Source organism: Mobula hypostoma, chromosome 8 (assembly GCF_963921235.1).
Source record: "Mobula hypostoma chromosome 8, sMobHyp1.1, whole genome shotgun sequence".
Classification (NCBI taxonomy): domain Eukaryota; kingdom Metazoa; phylum Chordata; class Chondrichthyes; order Myliobatiformes; family Myliobatidae; genus Mobula; species Mobula hypostoma.
The window spans coordinates 148,000,986-148,013,077 of record NC_086104.1 but is presented as its reverse complement, the minus strand read 5'-3'; the positions used below and the strand labels follow the sequence as shown (position 1 = coordinate 148,013,077).

Genomic DNA, 12,092 nt, shown 5'->3' with positions numbered 1-12,092 from the left:
ATTTATTTAGAGATACAGCACAGTAATAGGCCCTTCCCACCAATGAGCACGAACTGCCCTACTAACCCATATCTCTTTGGAATGTGGGTGAATCCCACGCAGTCTTGGGAAGAATATACAAACTTCTTATGGACAGCAGCAGAAATTGAACCCAGTTCGCAACGCTGTAAGAACTGTGCCACACAACCATACTTTTAGCAAGTTTTGAATGTTGGCTGTTTGGTGAGGACTTGACATCTAACACTGGCCAGCTTACTAGTGTTCATGTGCCCCTTCAGGGAGTACAGCTGGAAAGCCTTGCATAATCCAATAGAATAAAGATCTCTTGGAGGTGCAAAATTTTGTACCATATTTAAAATCTATATTGTCTGATTGCAATAGAAATTGCTTATAGTTTTTATGTACTGGTGTGTAGGACAACAATGAAGGTCCTCCATCTCTGTTTGTACAGAAGGATTCTTCGTGAATGATGTAAATTTCTTTTTCATATTTTAATGTGTGTAGATGGATGCTTCAAACTGGATTGATCATTTGTTGGAGTTGGAGCAAGATTAGTTTTGCATCTGAATGAAAATGGTGGTCAATCAATTTCAGTTGTGTATGATTAGAGCTATTTGGTGAATGGAGTTGGGGGATCAGTGTTGTGTGGAAAGTCTGATTATAGTGTTGTCTTGGAAGGAGTTCAGTACTATTTTTCGAGGATGTACTGAGTTGCAGATAATATTTGTAGAAGTGATGACTAAGTCTAAGGTATTATCACTGTATAAAGCCATTCAGATTCCATCTAGATGAGCGTTTATAGATTTGGTCACCTAGTGAAAGGTATTTTTGTTTTTGCTATGGAACAGTAGGAGGAGAAATGATTCCAGTGGTGGGAAATTTCAATTTTTTTGATGAAAAATTAAGGAAGTTAATCCTTGATTTGGAAAGAGATTTTAAGTTGATCTGAGCAAAGCCCTTTGTCCAAAAACTGGGCTCGACAGGGAATGTTATTGAACGAATATGAGTTTATCAGTTATGTAGTGCATTACTGCAATGAGGCTGCATTATTCTCACCTTTGGCTTCCCACAGAAATTTATCTCCAGTGTACTTTTGTCACATTATTGAATGCAACCTAGATTTTGACCAGTAGATCCACAGTGGGTTCCAGTATTAGTGTAGGTGCCAGACAAAGCTATTTGTCATCCCATATCTTTTTGTTTCCCGCTGCAGTGCTACAGTTTCTCTTCAAGCTACCTGCTGAAATGTTGCCTTGCCCCTGCTTCCAGAGGTGACCTTTATCAGTATTCAGCAATTTCATGACAATACTTGAGCAAATGTTTGGAGGCAGGGTTCCCAGTTCACCAGTTCACTGAAGTGTACCAGAGAATAGACCTCAGCAGAATAAAGGTCTTGTAACAATGTGCCATCAGTCCACCACACTGCCCTCCAACAATAAAGGTTTAGCGCAGCACCCTGGAAAACATAGACCATTCCTGACATCAATGAAGTAGTTCGCCATTTGTCTTAAATATAGTTTATGAAGTTAGCTTCTACTGCTTTATGGACACAGAATTCCACAGCTCCATTACTCGCTGAGAAAAGCAGATTCTCCTAATTTCCATCCTAAATCTATTCCCCCAGATCTTGAAGCTATGTCCTCTAGCTCTAGTCTCAAGTAACAGTGGAAACAACTTTACTGCCTTAGTCGTATCTATCCCTTTCATAATTTTTATGTTTCCATAAGATCCCCTCTCATTCTTCTGAATTCCAGCGAGTAGTAGTCTCAGGTGACTCAATCTCTCCTCGCAGGTTAAGCCATTTTGATGGCTTTGATGGTCAGGCCACCACATTCCCATCCTTACTCTTGCTGTGATAGAATTTGGTGTTTCGCATATTCTCAACCTCAACTCTGTATGGTCATGCCCAAAGTTTCTCTCTCACAAGTCTGTGGAGACACTGCAGTTTTTCCAAGGAGACTTTTAAGTCTTGCAATGTCTCACTACTTCCTGAAGGATCACTTTAATTTATAGTTTTTAAAAAATATATTGCACTGTACTGCTGCTGCAAAATAACAAATTTCATGACATCGGTGATGTTAAATCTGATTCTGAATATCATCTCTTTGGGAGTTTACAGAATTCACTGGAAGAATTTTCACAATTGGGACAGGTGGGTGGACTATGCAGGTCCCGCACTCACCTCAGAGTCACTCAGGACCTTTTCGAACATGTCTTGGAGCAAGCTATCATCAGCTCTGAGAAGAGGGTGGATTGAAGGATGTAATGGGCTATATCAAAGGGAGGTGTTCTGTGCAACAAATTATTTTTCAATTTCTAAAAATCATCATTGGAAACTAGTTTCTGAACTAGTTCCCCAAGTAATCTTTTGACAATTTTATGCTGTATTTTTCAGTGTATTTTCAGTTGCAGTTTGTAATTGTTTTTTAAATTTATGTAATAGTGCTTTGTAATATGTAATAGTATTTGGTGGAAATTATTTACTCGAACCTGATTTTAAAAAAACATTTAAGAATAAGAATATACCAAAATGTATAAAATGGTGGGTGTTTTTTTTAAAAGGGCTGTTAAATGTTGCACAAGAGGATAAATAAAATTAGGGGCAGGCCATTTGGCCCTTCAGACTTTTCCACTATTCAATAAAATCGCCGCTGATCTTTTGCCTTAATGTCTCTATCCTGTATATCTCTCATACAGGAGGGGCCTTCTAACACCCAATCTCATATCTCTCAATTCTCTTAATATCCCAGAATTGATCAAACCCAGCAGCTTCACATTTCTCATGAAGATGGAATTCCAAAGATTCACTACTCTCTGGGTTGAAGAAGTTTCTTCTCACCTGTATCAATCCCTTTCTTTTGAGCCTGTAACCCCCGCCCCCACATCCCCCGATGCTACGTAACCTAGCCAAAGTAAACATCAACCATGTCAAGCCTTTAAGAAGTTTATGTTTTAATGAGATCTCCTCTTATCTAAGCTCGAGGGTTTAACCCAGTGGGTTTTAATCTTTCCTAGTATAACAAGCCTTCCATCTCTGGCATTAATCTGGTGAGTCTTTGCTGCGCTCCTTCCAGTAAATCCTTGAGTTGGGAAAGCAGAGCAGTACACAATGTTAGTAGTCTCACTGGGGACCTGTCATTGGAGCAAGATGTCACTTCTCATTATGAAATGATCTTGCAGTAAAGGTCAATAAACTCATTTCGTTATTAATTGCTTGTGTTACCTGCATGTTAACTGTTGGTGATTTGTGTACAAGGACACCTGGGTTCTACTGAACACCTTTCATCTCTGAGCATTTAACAAATACTTCCTCTTTTTATTTTTTCCTGCAGTATTGGTTGATCTCATATTTTTCCCCATGTTGCATTGTGTCATGTTCTTGTCTCTGCATGATCAACACAGCACTGTGCCACCTCTGTGTGTCTTACCTGTTTAATTTTGTCACAGGAGGGCGTCTTTTGGGAAAAATCTGTTTTGTACTTTGAGAAGGTGGTTAATATTTCCAGGTAACAATATTGAATTGGAGGAAACTTTTTTTTAGTAAATTTAGAAACTTGGCTAAAGTTCTGACCAAGCGTAAGCGAAAAGTCAAAATTAAGTTTATTGTCATTGACACTAGTACATGTATGCATAGATGCAAAGAAAAACTTACTTGCATCATGGTGATTATCCTTTGTGTCTGATGACAGGAGACCTGTGCAGGAGAGTTTTTAAAGTGGAAAAGCCATTGCACTGGGGCAGTTCCACTCTCTTGACCTCAGAAGTCCAAGTCCAGTTGTACGAATAAACATCACAAACTGGGGTCTTCCTTGGTTGCAGTGGATGACCACGACATCTTCTGTGCCTTGTCATGCCTTTTGCTCTCCATGGAGAATTGTAGTACTGGCTTCCTGGCTGTTGGATCTCACTGTGGATCTCGCGCACGCAGTCCGCCAGAGCTGACAACGCATGCTGGGACAGGTGGGTTCCTAACTCACCGGGGTATGAGGCTACCGGCTGCCTTCACTGGGGTGTGGCCGCTGTTGCATGCAAACAGCTACTTGGAGCTACAGGTGAGAGCTGAGTGTCTGGTGGGGACCAAAGATGAGTGAGCTGCCCTAGAATTGACATGTCAAACCCCTTCACCAGAGGTGTTACCCCTCCCCAGACATCCCATACATCCCAGCAGGACAAAACATCAATTAAGCAGCATTCATAAGAAAATACATATATTTAGCATAAATTATATAGATATTTTAGGAGAACAACACGGTTAGAACAACGAAGAATGGTCCACAGCAGGGAAAAGTGGTCAGAGTATTGCTGAACTCTGGTGTTCAGGCCTTTGCTGGTTCGTTCAAGAACTAAATGTTTGAAAGGAAGTAACTGTTGTTAATACTGGTAGTGTGAGACGTTAGGGCCAATAGTGGCTGCAAAAAGATGGCATGGTCTGAGTGAAAGATGAGCAGGGGAGTACATGCATTCATAGGAATGGCCGTCAGAATCAGGTTTATTATCACTGTCATAGAGAATGAAATTTATTTTGCGATTATAGTACAAAGGCGTAATGTTACACTGACACTTGGCAGACAGTCTCCGAAGAGTATTGATAATGGCTGGGGTCACCTGTCTTATAAGGACACTGCCCAGAAGGCGGCAATGGCAAACCACTTCTGGAGAAATATTTGCCAAGAGCCGTCATGGTCAATAGACCTGATCGCGTATGTCATATTGACATGACACGATGATGATGATGAATTACCTTAATGCTGCTTATGTAGTGAGAGATGAATTTCATGAAAACCTTGTTTTCTGTTCAGCAACCAGATCAAAATGAAGTGCTGTGCTTTCCATTTGAGTTCTTGTCTTGGGTATTGGATCACTGGCCTATTTGTTCTGCTCCCCTGAATTTAGATGGCTCAGTGCAGTATACTGCTGGGAATTTTAATTAAACAATATTGTCCTGTGAAATGGAAGTTCCGTAAGGGGGTAAAGTAACCAGCTGCCAGAAATCTTAAACTATTTTTGAATAAAATCATTCAAAGCCAGATTGTTAAAACTTGCAGAATGCAACTGGTTGAGCTTTTAAACTAATTATACTGATGAGGTAGAAATATTTGCTGAGGCTCCTGATGCTGAATTGTTACTGAATGGCAGTTGAACCGATTTACCTTACTGCACTTTTTCCCTGAGGGCAAATCTTGCCTAACAAGTCTGTTGAAATTCTTTGAGAGAATAATAGGCAAGATTGGATAGTGGGTGTTATTTATTTGGATTTTTAGAAGGCCTTTGACAAGATGCTTCACATGAGGCTGCTAAACACAATAGGAGACCATAGTATTACAGGAAAGATACCAGCATGGATCGAAGATTGGCTGTCTGGCAGAAGACAGTGGGAATAAAGGAGGCCTATTCTGGTTAGCTACTAGTGACTAGTGGTGTTCCACATTGGTTAGTGTTGGATTTACTATTTTTCATGTTGCGTGTTCGAAGTTCAAATTGCATGTATGTCACCATGTACAGAGGGGGAGGAGAAGATGGCGATGCGAGGCAGCGCGCATGACCGCGCTGAATTGATATCGTATTTGTGAAGTAGGATGTTGTGCACAATCCTAATTTGATGGAGACAGCCGTGAGAAGCACGGAGGAACATCTGGAGAAATTTTTGAAATGCCGGCTTCGCTGCTGCTGCTACTGTGCAATCGAGAATCTCCGGAGGGGAAGGCCCCAAATCCTCGGCTTTGCCTATTTCCTGTTGCCGGGGCCGGGGTTGAAGCACTTGGCAGAGATGGTGCTCGGTGTTGGAGAGCTGTTCGGAGGCTCGAAGTTTTTGGACAGACTCGGAGTCAGACTGTGGTCGGGTGCTGCATTGGCAAGTTTGCGGGGCTGGAAGCTCATTGCAGGAAGAGTTTTCTTCCTTCAACTGTCTGCGTGAGATGATGGGACTTTGAGATTTTTTTTTACTGTGCCCATGGTCTGTTCTTCTATCAAATTACAGTATTGCTTGCACTTTTGTAACTATATGTTATAAATATGTGGTTTTTGTCAGTTTTTTTTTAGTCTTGGTTTGTCCTGTGTTTCTGTGATATCATTCTGGAGGAACAAATTGTATCATTTCTTAATGCATGCACTACTAAATGAAAATAAAAGAGGACTGCGTGTCCTCATAATCTAAAAAAGTACAACCCTGAGATTCAATTTCTTCTGGGCATTCACAGTAAATACAGAGAAACACAATAGAATCAATGAATAACCGTAATGAAGTTTGCAGATGATATAAAGATGGATGGAGGTGTTGAGAAAATGGGAACTCTGCACAATTTGGACAGATTAGGAAAATGGCTAAAGAAGTGACAGATGAAATGCTGTGCAGGGAAGTGTATGGCTATGTACTCTGGTAAAAGGAATAAAGGCACAGGTTATTTTCTAACCATGAAGCGAATTCAGAAATTGGAGGTGCAGTGAGACTTGGGATTCCTCGTAGGATTTCCTGAAGGTTAACTTGCGGTTTGAGTTGGTAGTAAGGAAGGCAAATGCAATGTTAGCATTCATTTTCAGAGGAGAAGAATATAAAAGCAAGGATGCAATGTTGAAGTTTTATAAAGCATTGGTCAGGCATTAGTAGCTCTGGGCCTCGTGTCTAAGGAAGGATGTACTGACATTGGGTCCAGAGGAAGTTTACAAGAATAACCCTGGGTTAACTTAAAAGGAACATTTGGTGGCTCTGGGCCTGTACTCACTGGAGTTCAGAAGAAAGCGGGGGGGGGGGGCACGGTAGCGTAATGGATAGCACAACGCTTCACAGTACCAGTGACCAAGGTTCAATTCCCACTGCTGTCTGTAAGGAGTTTGTATGTTTTCCCCGTGGTCGCGTGGGTTTCCTCTGGGTGCTCTGGTTTCCTCCCAAAGTCCAAAGATGTATCAATTGTTAGGCTAATTGGTCATTGTATATTGTTCCATGGTTAAGTTAGTATTAAATTGGGGAATTGCTGGATGGCACACCTCGAAGGGCTGGAAGGGCCTATATCCTGCTGAATTTCTATAAATAAATTAAAACATAATTTACGAGCCTGATTGAATTTTCTTGAGGATGTGACTAAACACATTGAAGGTCGAGCAGTAGATGTACTGTATATGGATTTCAGCAAGACATTTGATAAGGTACCCCATGCAAGGCTTATTGAGAAAGTAAGGAGGCATGGTATCCAAGGTGACATTGCTTTGTGGATCCAGAACCGGCTTCCCCACAGAAGGCAAAGAGTGGTTGTAGATGGATCATATTCTGCATGGAGGTCAGTCACGAGTGGTGTGCCTCAGGGATCTGTTCCGGGACTCCTAGGCATCGTAATTTTTATAAATGATCTGGATGAAGAAGTGAGGGAGGAGTTAGTAAATTTGTTGATAACACAAAGGTTGGGGGTGTTGTGGATAGCGTGAAGGGCTGTCAGAGGTTACAGCGGGACATTGATAGGATGTAAAACTAGGCTGAGAAGTGGCAGATGGGGTTCAACCCAGATAAGTGTAAAGTGGTTCATTTTGGTAGGTCAAATATATGGCAGTATATAGTATTAATGGTAAGACTCTTGGCAGTGTGAAAGATCAGAGGGATCTTGGGGTCCGAGTTCATAGGACACTCAAAGCTGTTACACAGGTTGACTCTGTGGTTAAGAAGGCATATGGTGCATTGGCCTTCATCAATCGTGAGATTAAGTTTAAGAGCTGAGGTAATGTTGCGGCTATATAGGACCCTGGTCAGACCCCACTTAGAGTACTGTACTCAATTCTGGTCGCCTCACTACAGGAAGGATGTGGAGACCATAGAAAGGGTGCAGAGGAGATTTACAAGGATGTTGCCTAGATTGGGAGTATGCCTTATGAGAATAGGTTGAGTGAACTTGGCCTTTTCTCCTTGGAGCGACGGGGGATGGGAGGTGACCTGATAGAGATGTATAAGATTATGAGAGGCATTGATCGTGTGGCTAGTCAAAGGCTTTTTCCCAGGGCTGACATGGCTAGCACAGTTTTAAGATGCTTGGAAGTAGGTACAGAGGAGATGTCAGGGTTACGTTTTTAACACAGAGAGCAGTAAGTGCGTGGAATGGGCTGCTAGCAACGGTGGTGGAGGCAGATACGATAAGGTCTTTTAAGAGACTCCTAGATAGGTACATGGAGCTTAGAAAAATAGAGGGCTATGGGTAACCCTAGGTAATTTCTAAGGTAAGGCATGTTCAGCACAGCTTTGTGGGCTGAAGGGCCTGTATTGTGTTGTAGGTTTTCTATGTTTCTAAAAACTGTGTTGCGCATTTAGAAAGACTAATGCAAAATTTATAGCATCTATTATAGCACGAAACCTATTGAATTGTGAAAGGCCTTGATAGAGTGGATGTGGAGAGGATTTTTCCCATAGTGGGAAAGTCTAAGACTTGAGAACACTGCCTCAGAATAGAGGGGTGTCCTTTTAGAACATAGATAAGGAATTTCTTTAGCCAGAGTGTGGTGAATCTGTGGAATGCGTTGCCACAGGCAGCTGTGGGGGGCCAAGTCTGTATGTATATTTAAGGCAGAGGTTGATAGATTCTTGGTTGGTCAGGGCATGAAGGGATATGGAGAGAAGGCAGGAGATTGGGGTTGAGGAAAAACAGATCAGTCATAATGAAATGACAGAGCAGGCTCAATGGGCCAAATAGCCTACTGTTGTATGGGGAGATTGTATGTCCTCCCCATGATACATATGGATTTTCTCCTGGTGTTCTGGTTTCCTTCCACATTCCACAGAAGTACCAGTTAGCAGGTGAATTGGTCGTTGTAAGTTGTCCTGGCATTAGGCTAGGGTTAAGTAGGTGGGTCTCTGGGCAGTGTGGCTGTTGAGCCAGAAGGTATGTTCTGCATTGCAACTCTAAATAAGTAAACTCTGCAGACCCCAGTATTTTGAATATAGTGTGTTATTGCCAAGTCTGTGTGTCGAACTTCAACCTGCAGGGTTACTAACTGAATTGAATGAAAGTAGTAGTACTGAAATGTGAGTAATTCAATGCAAGTATCCGTACACCTGTAAATTGTAATGCCTTAGTGTTCAGTGGGTGATTATTTTTGTACTATGAGATTGGAATACAGAGACGTCACGTGTGTGTGTGTGTGTGTTAGTTAATCAGGGATTACCAGCCTTTTTTATGCCATGGAACCTAGCCTAGCCAATAACAGAGGGGTTTGTGGACCCCAGATTGGGAACCCCTTCTTAAGAGTATCTTCACTGACTTGGCAAGTGATGCATGAAGACTGACTAATCTGATGATTTGTTCTTTATCTGGTTACTTGGCTCAAAACTCTTCCAAACAAATACTGACTATGTATGAAGCAAGTTGTGCATTTGTGGAAGTTCAAGTATGTGGGTTAATCCTAATGTTTTGTCTACTTTTTTTTTACAGCTGATGTAATTTCCACAGTAGAATTCAACCACTCTGGAGAACTACTGGCAACTGGGGACAAGGGGGGTAGAGTCGTCATATTCCAGCAGGAGCAGGAGGTGAGTATTAACTGGGAGGCACATCAACAAGTTGAAGTTAACTATTTCTTATACATACTTGGGTATACGATTAAGTAACATTGTGGTTGGCCTTGGTGTGGCTCTGTGATTGAGCACGGGAGACGTGCTGTAGCATGTTCCAAGGAATATCCATGATGATCCATTGATCCACGTTGTCACCACGCATATTTTGCATATTGTAATATGCAACATGAGCTTTTATGTTTGAGTTGAGGCAGTATTTTGCATAATAAAGCATAGAATTCACAGCATAATAGCACTCTTGACCCGGCAGGTCACTGCAGTCATTATGTTCCATGAACACCCTCCAATGTTAATACCCTCCCACCCCCGCTTAATATAGGTACCTAGAAATTCAGTTGGAATTTTTTGTTCTCTCCAGAGTGAAACATAATAATGAACCCTTAACGTGTGAACATCAGTTCTGGGAACATCTCAATAGATGAGTGTAGTTATCGTCTTTTGTTCAAGAGCTTGATGGTTGAGGGGTAGTAATGGTTCTTGAACCTGATGGTGCGAATGCTAATGCTCTTGTGCCCTCTACCTGATGGCAGCAATGGGAAAAGAGCATGGCTTGGGTGGTGAGGATCTTTGGATGCTGCTTTCCTATGACCGTGTTTCATGCAAATGTGTTCATTGGATGCGAGGGCTTTACCTGTGATGTGCTGGGCCAAATCCACTGCGTTTTTGTAGGATTTTTCCTTTGATGTTCTGTAATGCAGCCAGTCAATACACTTTCCACTACACATCTATAGAAGTTTGTCAAGGTTTTTGATGTCGTGCTGAATCCCTGCAGACTCCTGAGGAAGCAGAGGCACTATTGTGCTTCCTTTACAATTTTATTTGTATGATGAGTCCATGACAGGTCCTTGGTCTTGCTGACAGTGAGTTGAGAGATTGTTGTTAGGATACCACTCAAGCAAGTTTTCGATCTCGCTCCTGTATGCTGATTCATCACCATCTATGATGCTGCACACTCCTGTGTGTAAGCAATATGCACTTTCAGTTTGTTGTATGGTGACTGAATGTGTGCATTGTTTGGTTTTGAGGTGATACCCTCAGTATATTGGTAAACTAGATAATTAATTCAGTTATGCTTTTAATTAGAAAGAGGAAGAACCTTTGTTCGCTCATTTTCTGACAGAGATTTAACAGTATCTTTCAACGGCAGTGTTTTCTTGCGGTTATTTATCTGTGATTAATGTACATATTTTAAAGCTAGTCATGCTTCATTTTCTGCAGTGTTTGCTGGAGGTGGGATTACTATGCTGTTCTCTAGCCAAGTAGCAGGGTATGCCAGGATGGATACCTTCTGTTTTATCTATCAAAAACAAAGATGAATTACTTCCACCCTGGTTCTATGCATTCGAAGGTCAATGTAGGACCCACAAACTTGTAGAACAGTCCAAGAAGTACTGAACTGGCTTGATGGCTAGTTTTAGATGGTATGTTCATTCTGGAGGGCTTTCTTGTAGTCCCAAAGCACAAGTTTAAATTTGTGTGCTGTTTTGTGTTCTCATGGCCCAGGGATTTCTGGGAGTTGGTGCAGAAGTTGCATTGTTCCAAGGAGGCTTTGAGAGCATCCTTGAATAATTTCCGCTCTACATCTCGTAATCTCTTCCTGTAATGGAGCTCCAAATGGTGTCAGTTTCATGGTGTCAAAAGTGCAGAGTACATGGCTTGCCCAATGAATATGGGTCTTAATATTGTGAGTTTTGCCCTAAGGAATGGTTGCTTTCTTGGTTTACTTATGGATGGTTTTTAAAGAGATGGCATTTGTGGTATCTATTTAGTATTTTTAAAGGTTGGAAAGCATGCAAGGGGACAGGATTGCAACAGGCAGACCATGACTTTTCACCTGAATTCTATGTACTTCAAATATCCCTTCCCTTGCTTGTCCAAATGTTTTGCTGGCACACTGAAGGTGTTGATGTATTTCTGTCCTATGCTGTTAGGAATGATCTGCGTTTTCTAGGGCCTCGCCAAGAACCTTTATTGACTGTGTGATGTTGTGGTGCCGATTAATAGAGACCTTTTGCGTAGTGGATGTTGAGTGTAGAGTCTGTCCTTTCCTGTTTCTTAGTGAGCAGATCAATGCAAACTTGGAGCTCAGCCTGAACATTTGCAGATGCAAGCATTGTGCGCTGTATTTCAAGTACACAAGTGGGGAATGGAGATGATCCATAGTCCTGTATAGTAGCTCTGTTCCAGCAAAAGGCTTTATTCAAGGTGAATTTCTTCCTGCTATGGCAGTAAGATATATTGAAAGACATGTCATGAGCCTGCTTCATGCCAAAATGTGCTGTATTGGACCCATTGATTAGCATTGTGGCTTGAATGACATGAAGTAAGAAAGTGAATTTCTTTGGGCAATCAAATTTGAAGGGGTTGTGTCTCCCAGTTGACAGTCAAAGGATTTAGTGAGGTCAAAAGAGGTCATGAATAGTGATAGGTGCTGCTCCCTGCATTACTCCTGGAGGATGCCACAGCACAGTAGGAAGTGCCAAGTAGTGCTATTGCTCATGATTCCAAGAACCTTGGTTTGATCTTAACCTCTAGTGCCATCTGG

At 41.7% G+C, this 12,092-nt stretch overlaps 1 protein-coding gene across 2 annotated transcripts in view; it reads left to right on the top strand.

Moving 5' to 3' along the window:
- Positions 1-12,092, top strand: part of LOC134351035 (serine/threonine-protein phosphatase 2A 55 kDa regulatory subunit B alpha isoform) — a 91,664-nt gene that overhangs the window by 56,395 nt on the left and 23,177 nt on the right. For both annotated transcript variants that reach the window (XM_063057024.1, XM_063057023.1), the window contains one exon: positions 9,405-9,502. In XM_063057024.1, coding sequence (XP_062913094.1) covers positions 9,405-9,502 — 98 coding nt within the window. The remainder of the gene's footprint in view (positions 1-9,404; positions 9,503-12,092) is intronic.